We start from the raw sequence: 20,870 nt of genomic DNA, 5'->3' as shown, positions 1-20,870 counted from the left end.
GTCCAAATTTTCATATGCAGATTCAATTAGTGTTCAGTTAATTAGCCTTTACAGATGAGGATTAACTTAATTACATAACACTAACCTCTCTTAATAACTATTAAGGGTAGGAAGGCTGCTTTTAATAAATTTGGAAGGGCTATATGTGTTTTTTAAAATCTGAAATGGCACACACATAAATTAAACAAAATTACACACAGAGGACAGCCATTAGGGGTAACGATCAAAGGAAACAAACTATGTACATGGCTCAGAATCAGGCTGGTTAGGAGTTCATGCTATTTTCCTTCTCTTGTCTGCTGGCATCCTAGTGTTTTCACTAGGATTGTTACTGGAGATTATGTATAGTCTGGGGTCATTCCTTCAAAGTGGGCTGCAGTCTGGTACATGTTTGCTTTAATTAAATGTTAGCTTGTATTAAAAAAAAAATCAATTTGGGTACCAGGTTATTAGCAGTTGGGTTTTTTTTCTAGGTGGTCTGAGGAAAAAAAGACATGTGAATCCCATTGAGTACTAAAAATTTGATCCATAAATGTCTTTCATTGTCATTATGTACCATTAATAACTGTATAGATTTTTGTCTCTTGATACGAGGCACGCACTCAAACAATGATACTTTGGTTATTAATATCATAGTGAAACAGAACATCATGTCTGACTACAGGGTGGTGAGGGTGGAGCATATATGGGACTAGTGATGGGATGTGGCGTCTTTGGCTTCTGAGTCACAGGTTTGAATCCAGGCTGTCTTGGTAAGTGACAGACATCAGGTAATGTGTGATGCTTCTCAGAAAGGGGCAGTAAAAGAAGCTTTTTTCCCTTGGCTGTTCTTGCATCGGTACTGTTTTTGACTTGCAATGGATTTTGATGAGCACAGCACATTGCTCTCCACACAGCTCAGTAGGTTTTGTACACTACAAAACCCAAGGGCTACCCTCATGCATTCTGGAAGTCACTTTTTTGGAGTCCAAATTTTGAGCTATTGTCAGGAGCATGCATCTGCTGGATCCCAACTATGTGGCCCCCTTCTAACCATTTTATCTAGTGACCCTTAAGGACTCTAGCTAAGTTCATAAACCATGTGATTTGTTTTAGAGCTGCAGCAAGCTGAAACGTTACAAAGCATCCTCCATGCCGTCTGGGTTACTTTAAGCTTGAGCTTAAACTTAAAGTCACTTAAATCCCCATTTGCAGCCACGAGATCTGCAGATATTGCACAACTAATAAGAATAGGTTGGATATGCTTGATGTTAGACACCCCAAAAATCAAAATGCATCGTACTACTGCCTCTTTCTGAAAACTTTGGCTTAGTGCCTACACCCATTTTCAGCAAGGAGGGAAGATGATATTGCTGCAGATTTTTCCTTGGTGTGAGGAACTAGCAAGGTGAATACGCAAGAAGGAGGAAATTGCTGAAGGATCCGTCTTGCAGTGGCAGAATCTATTCAAAAAAGGAAAGGGGATACTTGAGCCAATGGAGTCCTTTCTGAAGCCCTTTAACGAATGTGTTGCTCAGGCTGAAGTCTCAGTGTTCAGTATCTCAAGATGGATGGTTGGCAGTGGCCAGACTTGGCTCTGGCTCATGCAGACCCAAATCTTGTTCCCTTCCATAGGGGTTGCACCTGTATCTCTGAAAACAGAATTTGGCCTTGCGAGTGGTTCTACCCACAGATGCAGCTGATGATACATGCTCAGAGGAGGGGGAAAATGCAAATTCCCTATAGGGAGGCAACCGCCAGCCATGTAAACAAAGAAGCCTTCTGGGTGTGCAGTAGTCAGCCCACTTGAGCTGCTGTTTCCATGGTGTACCAGATGCTGTAAAATATGCTTTCTTCAGGGAAAGAAGCTTTTCATACTCCTGCATTAACTTGTTTGATAATGGGCTGTCATCAGGCTGGTACCTCACTGTAGGGGCCACACGCAGCAAGTCCCCCCAGCCCCAACCCTTTTCTGAGTTGTTGTTGACAATTCATATTCTGCAGTTTCCAAGCAAAGAAAAAGCTAAGTGATTTTTCTGACTTGGAACAGCATTACTGACTATGTTTTTACATTTCATTGTTACAAGTGACTGTTTAATGTGCTACAGTTCCTCCTCATGTACATGGTGCCATCTCATAATACCATGCCTTGTTTTGCTTTTCAGCTTCCTTCTGTTTTCCTAAAAAATTAGAATACATGTTTTCATTGTTCCCTTTTTACCCCCTTCCTAACCCCCACATTGCTTCATTATGGCTCCTGTCTTATGGCTGTTTAAGCCACTGGGTACATGTCAGCAGGCACCATTTCTGAGTTCGCTTCCTCTCCTGTTCACCCACGGGGTGGTCCTGAGTCAAAGAGAGGTCTCTGTCTCCATTTTCTTGTCGAACAGTTGCTGCTGGTGGGCAGGTGGTTAGTTATCTTGTACGTATTAAGTACAATTGCAATTATAAACCTGGGCAAACCTGCAATAATGAGTCTTGGAGCAGATCGACCTCAGCTAGCGTAAATAAGTTACCAAAAGCACTTATAAGGCTTGCTGTGCTTCAAACATGACTCATAGGAGGAGGAGGAGGAGGATGCTTTCAAGGTACCTGTCTACTGGAAGCCGTGTTCAGGGATTATGCTACAAAACTGGCAGAGCTATGTGGATGTGGCATATCCCCTCACTGCGTACAGAGACCATCACAGGCTCATTGGCCTTCCTCATGGCTATCAAGGAGAAACACAAGTGCCTTCATATGACCCCAGCTTCCTCTAGCTGAAAGGCGTGCTTGGGGTGGTAAGGGATGCACACGCGTGTTCCCTCTGCCTTGCCCGTGCTCCAGCCGCTGCAGCGTGCAGGGCTCTGCATGTGCTGTTTGCTCGTGTTTCCCAGGCAGCCTGATGAGACCTGCTCCAGGGCACTCGCCATGCCGTACGCGCCCGTGGAGGGGGCCAGGATAGCAGTGGGTCCCGGGGGCAGACGGTGGAGGCAGGCAGTGGTGTGTGTATGTGTGCAGGATGTAAGAAAGTGTCCTGGAGTGTAAAGAACAAGCACTTTTTTACTCCTGAGGAAGCTTTCTCACAATCTCTCCCAGATACTTTTCAACTCCTTCCCTCCCCCCAACCTGTAGGCTTGTACTTCTCACTTTGGGGAACAAAAACTAAGTGTGGTTAATTTTAAGCCAGTGCAATCATTTAGGAGGCCTGGAGGTGGAAAACCAGTTATTGGTTAACAGGCCTGATTTGAAATGTGTTTTCCTGACCCCTCTACTGAAGTGAGCCAGGAGCAGCGCTTCCAAGAAGCTGGCTTTCTGGAAGGCTGTTTCACTGAATCATTTAAAGCCTAGTCTTCTTGTAAATGTTAATATCCTGCTGGCTCGCTGGAATGCAGCTGGTGCGTGCATACAGCAAGTGTAATACCTATGTGTGTGTTCGCAATCCAAAGCAAAACTTGTCAGGCAAGGTTCAGGCTGTAGTTTGGGATGTCCTCACTGAAGGCTCAGGCTAGGAGGAAAGTGGGCTGGAGGGCAGACCTGATTTGGCATCGTCTCACAAGGCTGGAAGTCCCTCTGCCCTGTGCAGCCGATACCATTGTGATACAGCAGTGCTTTGCACCCCACGTTTGACTGTGCCCGGTAACCTCAAGCAGTGCCCTGTGTCGCACTGGTGCCTCAGCGTGGCTGTAAATCTGTCAGCTGTGTTTGCGCAGGTTGGAGTCCCTCTCCCAGGGAAAGCGGTCAGAGTGCACCGGTGAGCTGAGCCTGCTTTACTCAGTCTTAGATGCCTGCCTGGAGAATAGCGCTGGGGGGAATCTGGCCCCAGGATTTCCCCTTGCATCAGCAGGGGAAGGCAGCAGGCCACCTTTTTAGTGCTGAAATCATAGCAATTGCAGGCTGAAATCCTGCTACTGCTGAAGTATTGCCATAGCAAAATGCAGGTCAGTGTGAATGCTTTTCCCCTGCCTCAGTGTCTGCAGATAAACGCCTTTTTGAGTTAGCTGTATGTATTTGTGGTACCACAAAGGCTTGGTCCACCTTAGTTTTTGTGTGCTAATGGATGAGGCCTTTCTGCTTACCTTAGTAGTAAAGTATTTTTCCGGTGAGACTATGTATTTTTTTCAGGCAATCCTCTAAACCACTTCTTTCATAATTTTACCTTTATTGTTTTCTCACACGCCATCCAGTGCTTTAGCTTTTTGTAGCTTAAGGAAAACTTAAAGTTCTTGCCTTAACCTGGAGACATACTGTCCTGTAGAATAAACATATTGCAAGTTCAGGATTAAAAAAAAAAAAGCACAACTGTATTAAGAATAAAAAACAATTGAAGGACTCTGTGAGAGGAGGACTGTAGGTGGTGGCAAGTGCTTTGCTAATTTGGGTGATAAGTTAGCATCCAAGGGTGCTAAGTAGGGTAACTACTTTTGATTACCAGATTTTCTTTTGCTTAGTGTGGTAAAATGCTCCCAAAGCATACACACATTACAGGGTCTTGTTTATTTATGTCTGCGGTTAATGTATTTACAATAGTTCATATTGTTCTAGCTAATATTCTGTAGTATGTCACAAAAAATAAGAAAGATTCAATCTGAGGCATAAGTATTCTATTTTGTTAGTGAATTTGCTCTGAAGAATGAAGATAGATCACAATAGTCTTTCTTGAATTAATATAAACGCAGATTAATGCAGTCAAATGTGTTATTTTTCTATAGACAAGTTACAAACACAATGCAGTATGATTCTCAAATATCGCAGTTTCGTTAAAACAGGGTTTTTTATATTCATTTTTGGGGATATATTTTGAACACCTTTCAGATTAATCAATTTGAATTCATTTAGGACACTAACAATTTAGTATAGTGTCAGGTTTATTTATATAAATGGATACCAATTTTCATCAATTATGAAAATGAAACACACAGTAAAAATTCTAAAAGTTTGTTAAAATAAATCTGCTTACTATTCTGCAGAGTGTCCCAGGTGACTGCCTCATGCTAAACTCCAACTTTGCAGGTTTGGGGTTTTTTTTAATAATATAACTAAAACCAAAACAAGACAACCTTTTGACGTTCCCTGTATTTCTCTTGTATGTAGTAAGTCATATACTTATTCTGTTATTAATTTCTCTGTCAGTTTTTCCATCCACACACATATCAGAAAAAAATCATGAGTCAGGACCCCAATCATGAAACTATTTAAAAAAAAAATCATGAAACGGTAATGTGTTTTGGAGTGTAAAACCCTGATGAAAACATGTTTCATGGCTTTCCAGGTCTTTTTTTGGGTTGGGATTTTTTTTCAGTTGCCATTTCTAGACTCTACTGTCACAGATGGACAATGAGAGAAAGGTGAGGTTATGAGTTAATACCATGGTTCTTCTAGTTGAGGTTCAAAGCTTTGGTGTGAATGTTAGCAATACTGTATAATAGAGTATCTGTTAAGTACTGTTCTAAAATACGTTGTTATTTTTCTTTTATCCAGGGCTTTTGGGAAAACCACACCAAACTCATAACGGAGTATGGACCTGTTTGTGGGTAAGCTTAGCAGTGCCATCAGCTTTCTTCTTTTCTGGCTTTTGTTGTTTGGGTTTCTTGGGCAGGAGAGGAGAAAATGCCAAGATAAGATGTTCATCAAAAATGCGGAGTGCGGTGTTTCAGTCTGGGGGAGAGAGGTGGAGGTTGTTTGATTATGTGCAGAAAGTAACCTTGGCTTATTTTAGTTCAGCATTTGGTGTTGGACTTCATTCTTCTCTTTCTAATTTTAATTATGCACATAAAGTTTAGTCTTTTTCAGAAATGTACAAAGCTATCAGCCTTCAATATTCTCTTTTCATCTGCATATTCTTTATACTTATGGTGAACAGTGGAAATAATAATTTAACGTCTTAAAAAAACCTCACCTAGTTTATGAAATAGTATGAATTTGCTTCAGCTGTTGCTATCTATATTTATACAAAATTCCTAAACTTAAAATACAATGAAGTACAGATTAGAAATGAGGCATTCCTCTCTCTGTACCTTAGCTGTGCTATCTTAGCAGTTTATTAGGAGTAAAGAAGGTTTAAGCAGTATATCCCTTCATATAAGCCCTTCCACGTTTCTATGAATGTCATTTCTGTTCCGAGAACTACTTTCCAGTTGTCATCATTGTAAGTGGAAATGCAGTTATTTCATGGCAGCTTCTATTGTTGTGGTCAGTTGGTGTTTCTAGCATAACTATTATTTCAATATATAGGTATCAAGCAATATCCATGAAGTACAGTGTCAAAATTTTTTTTCCTGTGCTCTGCAAGGGGTTAAAGACACTTGTAAGAGAGCATATATGAACGTGTGTGTATGTGTGCATATTTGATCATAAATGATATAAATATGCTTTGTGTGCTCTTCCAGCAAAAAAGCTCTATCAGAAAGAAATCAGACTCAGGCATACAAAGCATTTGATGCTCCAGTCACAGACACCTTGTAGCATTTGTGGTCAGCCCTAAGGAGAAAGCGCTGCAAGAAGGATGGAAATAATGAATTCCAAGGGTTAGGTACTTGTCTAAGAGGAAATAATACAGTGTCTTGGCTGGCCAGGAATGGAGAAAGATATTCATTAACACTGTGGCAATTTGTATGTTGTGTTACAAATGGAAAATGACTGAGGCTTATTATCTCCATGACCTTTGGTGTGATGCCCTTAAATGACAATAATGTAAGAACACTGGCATTCATTCCTCAGTGTATTTCCCTCCTTATTAATATCATGCCTATTTTTTTCTAAGCTGAATTGGAGACAAGTTGCTATTTAGTCATCTGTCTGCTCACTCGGCCAGGCAGAGGCTATGTCATCGGAGAAAGAGATGTATAATTACAGTGTGTGAGCAGATAGATAGAAAGTTTCATTTTTCCAATCTACCCACAGCTGTTAGGGAATGAAACCTCTGTGAGACTTGCATGGGCTGCAAAGCTGGATGATGGTGGTAGTGGTCAGCCAGGACAGTTTGCCTCCTTGGGATCCCCTAGGTAGGAGGAATGAGCAGATTGAGCATAACTCATACATAGCCATTTATTGTGTGCACAAAAAACTTAATTTGTGCAGGATCTAGGAGGCTGGCAGAGAATAAATGCTGCTATTTGATATCTCTCAGGAAAACAAAGCTGGGCTCAAGCATTGCTGTGCTCGAGGTATTTGTATTTGAAGAAGGGTGTTTTAAAACCTGGCTTGTGAGCTGCTGTTCAATAGGTGTGATATGTGTCTGGGGGTATTTATCATGGTCCTGTCAATTAAAGAAATTCCTTCTCCTTCCCTATATGTCTTCTGTGTGATTCTTTCTGTGGTTCTTTGAAATAGGCAATAAATGGTAGGTGTGTTTATGTGTATCGTCCCAGCAAAGTATTGGATCTGGCAGCTGGAAGAAGATGTGGCATTTTGCTTTTTCCAGATTGAAAACTGCTTTCCAATAAGCATAAAGAGCAATGATCTTTATTTCTACAGTGGTGAAGTGAGTTGAATACAAATCTTTGGAACTGAAGCCTTTTTTTCTTTCTAAGGTCACTTGAATAGTCTGAATGATACCATCACAACTGTTTTCTTTTGTGTGTGAATTGGTTTCCTTGACAACAGGATGTCAAATCAACTTTTCAGCTTTAATCAAGTCAAAACAATATATCCCTTCCATTCCAAAAGGCCTCAAGTCGTAGAGAATTATTTCAAGTAAGGCTTTTGTAGGTCACAAAAGCATTTTTTTTCTTCGCTCCCATGTGCAGATCCAAAGGAGAGGTGATGGTATTACTCTTTTATAGAGAGAGACAATGCAAATAGTCTTCAGCTGTGAGTGTGTGCTGTGAAAACTGTCTGTTTTCATACAGAGATGGACCAAGATGGAGGCCAAGGCAGAAACAAACAGCTCTGATTTGATGCAAAAGCGGAGTTGGAGCATTTCTGTTCAACGGGGGAATCCAAGCCACTGATGTGACTTTTGAAGGGATCCTGCAACAGAGTGGTAGTTTTAGGTTCAGCTATAGTTTGATGCATCTTCTATAAAAATACCTCCTCTAAAATATGTGTACTGGTTCTCCATACCAAAAATAAAAAGTTAAAAATATCCTATTTGGAAAGCAGTGTATTGATACATGTTAAGATTTGTGTTGAATATTCTCCTTTTTATGGTAAGAGTTTTGCAGGAATGTAGTCTTGGTTTCTGTGGAAATTTGTGACTTATGTCACTTATTTTTGGATGAACTTTGATGTTTTGACACTTTATTTTCACCTGTACCATATCCAATTGCTCCATTTCAATTTTAGGTTATGGCAACTGATCAGAAATAGGTGGTAAGAACAGACAGAGAAACAAAGAGCTTCTGGGTTGAAAAGGAGAAATAAAGGGGGAAAGTGTACTTTATGGAAGCAGAAAAGCAAGTGCTACAACATGAGCACAGCTGTAGAGGCAGTGAGTTAATTTTACTTTATATACACACTTCGTATGCATTTGACCACTCTATTGAGATTGCATCATTATGACTTTACAGCACTGTAAGCATGTATGGCTGATTTGGAGTTGAAGAACAGTGCCAAAATAAGTAATATATTCTTGGCCCAACAACACACCACCAGTGAAGGAACAGAAAATACAATATAGTCCCAAGCAGGCAGGTGATTGCCTCTGGGATGAATGAACCTATTCTGCCTTCGACTGTAGCAATGCATTTGGATGTGGGGAAGAGTGTAACAGTTCATGACATAGACCTCAGTGCGTATAATCAAAGAGTAAGAACAGAAGATTAAAATTCAGTGCAATTTGTAGGGTGACACTCTTCCTTCACATCCTTTTGCATCTGAAACAGCTTGCAGCAGGTCAAACCCTATTCTTACTCTTCCTTCACTTGAACTCTCAACTTCAACCTGCTGTGAGAAGTCTGACCATCTATATATTAGAAAAAGTGCTAAGGAGGATGAGAACAAAGTAAGGTAGAGATGAAAAGATGGGTCTAGGAGTAGCAAGAGGATGGAGTTTGGATTAAACCACCTCTAGAAAGCAGAAGACAATCAGGGCATTTGAGCCCATTGTTGTCAGGCTGTGAACTGGCAAAGAGAGTCAATGAGCTCAAAATCTGCATTTTCTGATGGGAGGAGGAACTAATGAGAATGTTTCTGACAAGATCCAGTTGTAAGCCATTCTCAGTCCCTAATAAAACCACCAGCAGCAAACTGCATCTACCCAAATCGAGCCTCTGATGGGCTCCAACATAAACATCCCAGGATCAGCACAGTACTGCCGAAAGCATGTCAGGGTGCAGGCACAGAAATGGGTGCATGCATGCACTGCTGAAGCATCCTGTGAAAATATGGATGTGAATGGAACTCCATTTCCATATACAGAATATCTTGTTTTGCAGTGGGTTACTTCAGCACATTTTTAAGTAATACACAGAAAGCAACTTAGAATAAGACAGGTGATTTTTCTTAACGTGTCTGTGGAATTACTCAATGTCTGATCTGTGGGTGGTGGGGTTTTTTTCCTTAAAGACTTCCTAATATTCCCTAAATGACTTCCTAATAAGTCATTATTGGAACCAAGATCAAGCCTGGTCACTTAAATGTTTGGGTGGTTTAAAAGATTGGGCTAGATCATGGAGCCAGTCACTAACTTGGAATGTGTCCAGGGGTGAGTTGTGATTGTAAGCTACGCTGGCAGCTGACAGCTTTTCAGAAGTCTATGCAGCCAGAGTTGGTTCTGTCTTAACGCTTGACTTCTCCTCTCCCAAAAAATGTTGCTGCAGATGGCACTAGTTAGCATTTCTGCAGATGAGTCTGTAATCAAACAGTTGTGGACAAGAAACAGGCTTTTCTCGCTGCTGCTCCTGGCCTCTGCATCAGGGCTGAGGCAAGCTGGTTAGTCACTGTGGAGGTTTGAGGCTTTCCCCTTTCATGGACAGAAGAGGGACATGAGTTTCTGGGATTTGGGCAACTGGAACTTTTCTCAAAACCTTTTCCTTCCTTCTGCCTTCCTCAAGCACCTTGGGGCAAACCTATGGTGGATAGGGGCAGGATCTCCTGCTGCAGGGAACAGCTGATGCCTTCATCATGCTGTTAATTTACCTGAAGAAACAGTGTCTTTATCGCCATTTGAATTTCAAAAACTTTTTTTTTTTTTTTTTAACCTCTCTGTTTCTACCCTTATTCTGCTTTATGTGGAAAGAGTAATCCCAGGACAGATGTTCTCATTTTTGTCTCTGAAGGCTCATGTAAAGAAATAATTTAGTTTTATGAAGCAATCTTATCCTGTTTGATTTCCTCTTTTATGCTGCTGTTCTAATGGACTTACTACCTCTCCTGTGGTCCTTCCTTTATTTTGATATTTTAGACAATTTACTTCTCATATTTCATCTAGAGAAAATCATGCCTGGGCAAGCATAGGGGAGAGGGAAGAAAAACAGTCTTCCTATTTCTGATCTATAGCTCTTCATAATCTCTGTTTCATACTTAATCTGATAAAGACTTTTGGTAGCCTCACTTGCCTGGATTTTTGTTTTCTTAAAGAGCAATATACTTTTATGGCCAGAGTCAAGTCTTTCATATTCTGTCAGGATTTTTTTTTCCTCACTGTGTTTCCTCATTTATGTGTTGTGATAAGGTCCTTTGACTCTATAGGATTGCTGATCAGCCCCAGAATTGCTATTGTGAATTAGAGTTATCTCTTTTTCCTGTAAATACCTGCAAACTGTGGATACAGCACAGGAGCACCCATAAACATGTGCCTAACTTCAAGCACGTGAATAATCCCGTTAAAATCAATGGTGTTACTCAACATGCTTCAAGTTAGGCAGAAGTTTATCTGCCTTGGTGAATCAGAGCCATAAAAGAAACAATTGCATTTGTGCCTGAAAAATATTTTAACTGCTGTTGGTACACATAAACACCTAGGTTTGTTGTATCTGAAAGAAGTTAATGGGCAGAAAAATACTTCTTCCCCCTTCCCACCCTCTCTTTTGATAGCACTTTGCGTATAGAAAATTTTATCACTTCTCTGTGTAATGTGCTAGGCATTGTCTCTGAAATAGAAAAGATTATATCAAAAATTGCCTGAACAATAGGAGAATCTTAATATTCTTAAGTTAAACTTTCAGAGCCCTTCTTTCTTTTTTTTAATTAACGGTTTCAAAATCTGTTAACAGTAACTTATTTTTTTAAAAGTTGCCTTTTAAAGAAGAACCCAAACCCAACAATATTCCTGGCTAAAATGTAATGTCGCGGTACAATACTACACCTCCATCTAACTCCCCATACTTAACCATAATTAGGTATTGGTTCTAGTTAGTTCCAATGGTTAAATCAAGCTGCTGGAACAAGTCCTGTGAATTGCTTATGGGTATATCATCACCTCTTCTCTCCTCTTCTCTCTAGAGCTAATTGGTCTTAAAAACATAGCCTTTTATGGGACTGATGCCTAAATATTTACCCAAAAGGTGGCATACCACACTGTTTTGAGAATTGGAGTCTAGTGTTATTGTTACAGTTGTAATAGTTTTTGTGGGCTGCCTGGTCATTATGGAGCATTTTACATTCTGCGTACGGAGACCTGTGGGATGCAGTTTATAGGCAGAATTTATGGTAAATTAGTTGACTAGTTTAATTCTGGCGTGTTTCAAACGTACTTAGGTCTCTGGAACATTGTGAATTGATGCTTAGTGTACTAGTAAAGTTGAAGGCATTCATTAACGAGCTCTTCTTAGCCATGGACAAAATCTTCTGTGTTTACTATGACCTCCCATGAGAACCATGGAACTTGAGCTTGTCTACTTTGTGATGGCTGTTAATTTGTCACTGTCCCAGCCAGATCCAGGGACAGTTGTGTTCTAGGTGTTCATAAACAGAGACTCAAAGGCCCACTGAAATGTCACAGTCCCAGCGCTCAGCACAGGCAAAGCCATTTGGATGGAAAAGTGTGATGCAAGTGGTGAACTCTTCTGTGTGAAAAGCTCTCAGTCTCTTCTCTGAGACTCCAGATGTTGCTCTGGGGTGGCTGAGGTGCAGCCGTGTGCCCCCTGCTGCGCTTTTTCCAAGTTTCTTTCCTCCATCCATGACTGCTCCATGACTCTACTGCAGCTGTTCAAGCCAACGTAAGTCAAAGACCTGATGTAATCTTTTACACCTCTGGAAAGAGAGTGTGAAATCCAACCAAATGAGACAGACATTTTATATGTACTTGGCAAGGCAGCAAAGGACAGTGCCTGTCACCTGCACTGTGCTCCTGATGCTTGTTTCTATACTCATGCAGTTTGAATTGCTGTTTGCATAGAGGGAAATCTCCTGGTCAGTACGGCTCCACTGAGACGGCATTGGCTGGACGCAGAAAGGCTCTGTGAGATTGGCCAAACTGTGTCACTCCCAAGATTGACAAGGGAAGCAGCAGAGCAGGACCTCGTACCATATCTTAGCATTCAAGGAACATGATTAAATCTTGGTCTGCTTCTGCATGTGCATGTAGCAGCTTTGGCTGAGAGGCGTTTTCACCTCTGTTTGTTCCCAGGGAGGTGTTTCTTAGTTCCCCTGTTTCCTTGAACGTTGGTAGTGCACCACTTTTAGCTGTTAAAGCATAGTCCTTGTGGGCTCCAGGTTAAGATTATTTGAAAACTGAAGTTTCTTTTGAAAACATGCTGCCTGAGGAGTGTTTTACACCTAATGTACAACACAGGTGATCTTTGATCTGTACTGCCTGCTTCTTAGCTAATTAATGTTTAAAATCATAATTTTAAGGGGCTTGGGATGGGACTGCTGAACAGATTGCCTCTTCTTATCATGTAACACTGTTATGATCAGCACCTGCATACCAGACTGTGTCATCCTAATTTAAGGCAGGGGGAGGGAATATTCTGAGTGAACCCCACAGTTGTGAAAACTGGTTTCCTAGACTTAATTTCACCTTAATCCACCCTTTTCACCATCTACCAGAGCCTGCATTTGTTAATCTTCTTAACAGGCTGAAAGTCCACCTTGTAATTTCTTCGCCCTTTCCACCATTTGGGAAGAAGCAGGCTGAGGGCTTTTAAAAGGCTGAAAAATTGGGGCATTATTTTAGTATACCAATTCTATTTGAAAGATTTTGCTGTGCATATTAAATGCTTTCATTAGAATTTCCTACAGCACCCAGAAGTATTGATGCAAACCTGAAGTGGATATATACAATATGTAATGTCCAGGTTGGTCAGATATGGTCTCTGACTTTACCAGTTATGTATCTGATTATGAACTGGTGTTCCCAGTACCATGCATGGTAATTTTGAAATGAAGTTCCCAAATCATCCTGAAGCTCTACACACAGGAAGGAAAATGCATCATCTCCCAATGTCCCTTGCTCACCCTCCTTCCCTTCTTAGCAGCCTTTGAAGCTGCTGAAGATCAACTTTAAACTAATGCTGCATCTCAGGAGCTCCTCCTTCCTTCCTTGGTTGCCCAACTCTTCATAGGAGAGTCACGTTACTGCCTCTCCAAGTGACTCCCTACTGCCAGCTTACCCTTCTTCATGGCAGCCCAAAGAAAGCTTGTGACTGCCTTCCAGTGTGCCATGAGAAACATCAAGCAAAAGGGATTTCCCTTCCCCACATATCCCCCGCTGGGGGCTGGAGAAGAAGGATGCAGAGAGGAAACTGCAAATCAGTAGCCTGTTGCATGTCCCGGGTCTCTACGAGCCCCAGCACAGGCTGGAGCATCGATGGCTCCGTCCACTCCTCATGCCCGCCTTGCTAGGAACTCCAGGAGGGGGAGACAGATGCTGGTTAGACCCTCTCTCCCCATGCTTGTCCTTAGACAAGACCTCGTGGAGCCTCTGCCCCTTAGGACACCTAAACATTGCACAGGAATGGATTAGGGATATCTAGTTTCTTAGAAATAGTCATGTTTGCCACTTTGCCGAATATGTAGAGGCACTTCCCATTCCATTGCTGCCTGTTGTCCGTTGATGGTGCCACCACTTTGTTGGCTCTGGGGTTTGTTCTGTTTTATTCCTTTTACTTTGACAACCTTGTCTTGTGGGCTTTGTATTCATGCTTCTTGCTGTTATTATTTCCCTCCTAAACATTTGCTCTGGCTTTGTTTACTTTCTCTTGCCTCTCTCCATCCCCTTCAGCCCTACGCTATCTTTCCTCCATGCTCTAATTTTTAATCCTCCCTGTTTTTCTTATCGATGTTGAGCTGAAAACAGTAACATGACCTGACAATTTTTACGTCATTCCAAGTTTTTTATGTACTTCCATAAATCTCTTCATTACTTTTTTATTGTTTTGTCATATATAGGTTTTAGTTTTTCCTCTACCTTATTAGTCTGGGGATCAATTTTAGTCTACTATGTTTTATTAGTAGTAAGGGGAACAAAATATCTCTTTTTTTCTTTGTTGGTTTGGCACCATCTTCAAATTACCCTTTTTTCTCTGTTCAACTACCTCTCTTCTTTCCCTGGAGAGTCTGCTTTATGTCAGACCTTCTGCTGGTGAACTGGGTATGATTTCATCAGGCAATAGGCAAAAGTATACCCCGCTGCAGAGGAAGAAGTTGTTTTCAGCTGTTATTCTATTTATTTTTTCTTCTAGCTTGGGGAGTGTGGAATGAGCTGAGCCACCATTACCCTGAGGACTGTGAATCTTTCTTTCCTTCCATTAAATTCGGTGGCTAAACCTGAAGGCTTGCCTTGAAGGAGGATTTATTGTAGTCATACTGATAAATTTGTACTGGTATAATTAAACAGCAAAAAAACCTCCCATGCACAGACACAGCAGTTCTGGAATCACACAAACTACATCAGGGAAAAAACTGACTATCTCCCCCAGCAATTACTGTATCTATAGGGGTGTGCTCCCATAGGAGTTTTTTCTAGGCTAACTTTATTAAGATTCAAACCATATCTTGTCCCAGAATCTCCTCTCTCCCCCATGTAAACAAGCCTGGAAATAGTGGTCTGGACCTTTAAGCTGTCGTTTACTTCAGTGTAGCTCCATTAAAGGCATAGAGCTGTGACTATTTGAGGATCTTGACCCAATGTTTTAGGTCTCTCGCATGTTATATCACTTCAATTTTTGGATGATGGTGCCTATTGAATAAAATTAGGTTTTGTACAGCAAATTTTAAGATGTATCCAGAAGTCTTAAAGTAGTTTACAGAAAAAGGAGTGAGTTGGGAGCAATGTTCTGACTCTGTAAGGGCTAGCAGTAGACATTTTATCACTCAGCAATAATCCAAGCTTTTCTGTCAATGTTGGAATCTATTTTATTGAAAAAGGATCTTGGCAAGGACACTGGGAATTGCTGCAGAGTCTTTCAATGTGATATTATGAGAAGATCTTGGTTCTTTGGGACCTTTTATCGCATGGAACATCTTATGAAATACTCTGTGTGAAGGGCCAAAGTAAAATGTTATCAAAGCCGCCTAACAATTTTATATGTCCACTGGCCATCCATTTGGCCCAGTAGGAAATAAGCTATGCATGGGGCAGGAGAAAGAGAAAGTAGGTCTACAAGTTCAGCACAGAGGCAAATGTTAAAATAGGTCAGATGGTAACGTAATGTCACATGGAAAGGCATTAGCCATTAAATTATTTTCTATTAAAATAATTTAAATTCTGTTTTTTTGAGGCAGAGAAGTGTATTGCAAAATGGGAAGATTAATACTTGAGGTACCTAAACTTATTCTTACTACACACCCAACTTTTCTTCCCCATCAGTGTAATTTTATTTTCTTTTTGCCCAATAAGTAACACAATTTGATTTTCATCAACAGTGAAGAACAGAATCGAGTTTGTGAAACTACCTTAATTTTCCTCACGTTCATTTCCTTAGCAAAATATTTAAACAAATACACAGTTTGTTAGCCCTCATGTAACCCCTGATACCACTTTGATACACCAGTGTTTATACATACTCACAGGACTGCTCTGGGCATTGCATTCAGCATATTGCCCCAACCCATGCTTCTTTTGAGCTTGCCATTTTGAATATTGGATTTCTGCAGGCAGTTGTTGATGTGATTCGCTCTGGCTGGCACCCCCAAAATCCTCAGGCTGTCTCTGCCGGCTGCCTCCGGCCGGAGGAGTCGAAGCAGCGGATTGCGCTGAGGTCAGAGGACAAGCAGGTGTTGCTGGCAGCACTAAAACGGCCACGCAGGCGGCCTTGCATGTTTAACTGTAAGGTCTCTGCTGGATTAAAAAGGCTCCAGGTGAGGAGAGCATGACTAATAATCACAAATATTAAAAGTGATGCCTTCTCTTGTTTTCCCACCTTTTTCCCCTTCCTTCTTTGCCTACAGGACACGAAGCATCCGAATCCCCCGGATGATTGCTCATGCATTTACATTTTCATTTGCTTGGTTTATAGCAAGATTGTTCCAGCTTTTGGGAGGGGCAGCTATCAAAGACGTACAGGCACTGCCATTGTGTTTCATTGTTCCAGTCCATTTTTCCATGTGACTGCAGGTGGGAGTTTTTCAGTGCGTTGGTTTTGTGTTTTTGCTTTCTCTTTCTTCTAAGCATTTATAACCCTTTTATTGTCAGTCTTCAATCATTTTTGATAGGTCAATATATTTACTTCAGTGATGGTTCATCCTACGGTTGTGCTTGTATTTTTTTTTCTTTGTTTATAGGGGTTATGAATAGATTCAGTGGGTTGTACCTCTGCTATACCTCTGTCATTGCGTGAGGATCAAATCGCTTGATCTTGCCCCGATACCTATATATTTAGAAGGAATATGAAGTGTTTACATTGGTCTGCTTTCAAATCTACTTGTTTTCGCTTTTTTCTAGGCAGACTTTGAGCAATTACAAATGCAATTTTTGGTTCAGAAATTGTCTTCTCAGAAATCCTAAGTACGACTGCTGGTGTTTCATGTACGCTTGAATGTTTGGAGGGAAGGGCTCTAGGAAACCTCTTCAGCAGACTCCAGAGGTCCAGAGGGCTTGGGGAATAACATAGCAAAGTGGTGTTGGATGATAACATTTACTTGGACAACTCAGAAATGAGGCAGGTCCACGGGAGTCCTGAGGTCTTCAGCCAAGCAGCTAGGACCAAGACAAAGAGGAGATGTTCTCGAGCCTATGTCTCACTCATGTCCCTGGACAGCCAGGTGCAGGCCCGGGACAACTGTTTAATGCAGCTGTGAAGAGAGCTCAAACGTGTGCAACACGCATTTGGGAATTGGGTCCCAGCATCAGTGTGATATGCTGAGCCCTGGCTGGCCATCAGAAGAAGGAGGTGGGTGAACAGGACCTGCTGTCCCAGGGTGAAAAGGTACATCTGTGGAAGAAGAGAGCACTAAATGTACTCCTCCATCCTCTTGGATTTGGGTTGTTGCAGGATACAGTGTCATATATGCCATTTGTTATACAATTGTCCTCTTCTCCTGTCCCAAAAAAAGGGAGCAGCAAAAGAAGTGTGTTTGTTATAACCGATAATATGTACAAGATAGTAAATGGAAAATAGGTCAACTAGGTAGTGCTCTTACCAATATTACTGTTTGAAACATGATCTGTGTCTTATGACTGCACATTAAATATTGGGGAGAAATCCCTGAACATGCATGGATTTCAGTGAGGTTTAATAATTTAAACCAGATGAGCATATTAGCTGTTTGTAAGATGTTATCCCTGTAGTTGCCTTACCAGAGCTGTATACGTCCTGTTTCTCCATATGTCCATTTTTAGGCTGAAATAATTTGCCATGTTTTGAAAGTTATGACTCAACTACTTCTCAGCAGCGTGTTGTCCATTTGTAAGAGCAGATTTTCCTGGAAGTCATTACTTAGGAGTGCCATTGTCAGCTGTGCACATCACTCCTGCTCCTCTTGCCCTTTGTGGCGCAGATTTGCCTGTTGTTGTTAGCCAGGATGTTACCAATGATGCACAAGCTATCAGGTTTTTCCATCCTTTTCTTTCTTTTCTATCTCTGTTGAATTGCAGTTTCCTTTGTCTTCTCTGTGGTGTACTGAAAGAGGTTAGGAAATTTATCATGGTTATTTTTAATGGGTTTTTAAAGTCCAGCACGACACAGATTGAATTGATTCAGGAAAATTTCCTGGAGCTGCAGCATTTTTTACTATTAAAAATATTCTTATTATTGCAATTTTTCTTTAAGAAAATACATCCATTTTTTCCTTCTAGTCCTATAACAAAGCCCTGCTTTCTAATGTTTCCACATGGTCAGATATTAGCCGTTTCCCGAGATAATTTAGTTTGGTCATGTGTACAGCTAGCATTTTTATTGTAAAGAATTCTGCTAGTGGTTTCATGATAAACGCATAATGCGTTGGGAAATGACTTTTACTGGGCTTAGTGTGCATTTAATAATCCATTAACAAAATTAAATTATTTTGTGTGTATGTAGATCTTAAGGATGTTTAGAAAAAGTATACACTACCATAGGTATGCAAGGATTTTAAAAAATGAATCTTTCCTGTGTGCATTTTGTATGCTGTAGCATAAAAAAAGTACATTCCCAGGAGCTCAGTAGGTGGTTACTATCCTTTTTTTCCTTTGTTTCAACGTATTTTTTTAAGGCAGATGAGGATAGAAAAGCAAGTCCCAATGACTGTCTCCCTTGTGGCCAGTCTGGCAAACCTTTACCTGCCTGAGTGAGGCTGTCCGGTGTTGGCTGGGTTCTGTGTCTTTATTGCACGCAAATCAGATGAATGGGTTGCCCACTGCTTCCCACTTATGAATCCCTGCTTTCATTTGCTTAAACTTCAGATATCTTCAGGCTGGTAGCCATGACCAAGTCAGTGTCTTGTTTCTTATTCAACAAAATGCTGTATGCATGTATAGTTACGCAAAACTCAATTTGGCTTACTCATTTCATCATGTTACGTTTATGATGCAAAAAATCAGTATATTGAGTCCTATCTGTTATTGAGGAATTAAAATATTCTAATATTAAGACAGTATAATTTCAGAAATGCATGCATCTGCATTAACATAAACAGAGCAAAGGAATAAAAGGGATAGTGTGCATATATTGTAACTCTCTCATTGATTTAAAATCAAAATGCCAGTAAGAAGGAGTAGACTGAAAGAAAATTATGTATATGTTTATTTCAAACACATGCAAAAATAAAATACTGTATCGTCCACCACTGCTGATCGTATTGACAGGAGGCAGATGAGCTGTCTTGCCTACAAAGAAATCAAAGATAAAGTGCAGAATTAAAACAAACAGAAACAGCCTACTGATTTTGAATGCCTCTGTTCTGAATGTCTCTTTTGAAGATATGTATGAGGACATGACTTTTCAGCAGATAGAGATACTCAGCGTTTTCTGAAAGCCTTTTCTTTCCATTAGGGCTGAAATGGCTAACTAAAACCAGAGATGTGAAAAAGTCTAGTCACACTTGAGACCTGGCCATGATACATAAAGTATATATGAGGTGGAGGTTGCAGAAATGCAGACTTACAGATGGCTTTTCTTTGTACCCTGATGTCAGGTCTCACGAGGAAAAATAATAAAACCCTCAATTTTGTCGTGGTCAGAAATGCTTTATGAGAGGCAGAAGTCAGATCGCACAGGTTTTGGATTAGTCATCTTAAAGTGTGTTTGCTTATACGAAGTTTAGTGATGGGCGTGTAGCAACTTTATTACATTGAGGCTTTATTATAATCAACCTGTTTTATAGCTTGCTGTATCTTGTGATGCTGTAGTATCACAAATTATATTTAAATCCTTTGACCTCCTTCCTGTTTCATTTTCTCTGTATGGTCGCACATATGCTCTCCTCTTTTTGTCCCCTGTACCCAAATTTTCCTTGGATCCTGCACCACAACACGCATGCTGTCCTGCTTTGTGGGACTCCGAGTATCCTTCCTGGCTTCACAGCCACCCCTTTGGATGGGTTCCCCCTGCCTTGCTAGAGAGTAGCCCTGTGCTGCACGCCCCTCTTCTACGTGTTCTTTCAGCCATATTATTTGATGTAGCATCACAGTCATATCCCTCATCTTCTTCAAGTGCACTGCTCTGTCTCCATTTATCTTGTACGAAATGGCTGTAGCCCTGCCAGGGTAATACTGCCTGTTGTCTCCCAGAAATTGCTTACCTGTCTGTCAAGGGAAGCTGCTTAGAGCTCCTGACTAGAAATCAGGATAAGCATTCAGCAGATCCCTCTCCCTCCCTTACGTGGAAAAAAAAGATGGAGAAAAGGCTGCCCTTGTTTAGCCTGAGTAACATTGTCTGCTTATCCTCCTCATCCATCTTGTAGCCTTCCCCCCCCCCCCCCCCCCCCACTGCAGTGATAGAAATAGGTAGCACTGTTGAGTATAAATAATAGACTCATACAAATCCATACAAATGAACACTGTGTAGATGGTAGAAAGTAAAGTTTGGAGACACAGTAAGTTTGCTATCTCCCAGATGCAGCCTTCCCTAGAAATAGTAGTCCAGTGTTCTGGAAATAGTAACCTGATGGCTTTTTTCTCAGGGTATGGCAAAGGAGTACTTTGGTAGTGAATTAGGGGCAAAGAGCTTGAGATGAGACAGCTCTCACACCGCTTCTCGCAAACCCACAGAAAGGCTGGGCACAGAAACATGCTGAAACCCACAGGAAATGTCTGCTGCACCATCACATGAGGTCAGTCAGGCATACTGTGCTTTAACGAGCACAGACAAAACAAGCTTTGGTGAAAATGTCACAGTCTAAACACGGGTAACAAAACACAGACTAATACAGTCCAAGCTTGGTGGGAAACACCATGGGAAAAGATTTAGAAACCTTCTTCTGGTGATCTTGCCGAGGTGAAGAGCTATGAGCCCTTTCAGCATCACCCAGTAGCCATAGCACCGCATACCCAGGCGGGAGGAGGGACTGGTTTCTTATTAATATCTCAGTGCATCTCATTTCCAGTAGCATCCTATAAAAACAGATACCCTATTTACAGCTTTCATTTCACATTAATGAAGTGGAATACT

The 20,870-nt window shown here is 41.1% G+C and overlaps 1 protein-coding gene across 1 annotated transcript in view; it reads left to right on the top strand.

The window, feature by feature from the left end:
- Positions 1 to 20,870, top strand: part of TBXAS1 (thromboxane A synthase 1) — a 231,389-nt gene that overhangs the window by 73,049 nt on the left and 137,470 nt on the right. Inside the window, exon 3 of the mRNA XM_059816257.1 lies at positions 5,440 to 5,492. Coding sequence (XP_059672240.1) covers positions 5,440 to 5,492 — 53 coding nt within the window. The remainder of the gene's footprint in view (positions 1 to 5,439; positions 5,493 to 20,870) is intronic.

This window comes from Gavia stellata, chromosome 4 (genome assembly GCF_030936135.1).
Source record: "Gavia stellata isolate bGavSte3 chromosome 4, bGavSte3.hap2, whole genome shotgun sequence".
Classification (NCBI taxonomy): Eukaryota; Metazoa; Chordata; class Aves; order Gaviiformes; family Gaviidae; genus Gavia; species Gavia stellata.
Note: the sequence above shows the minus strand (reverse complement) of the source record. Positions and strands in the feature narration are given on the sequence as shown.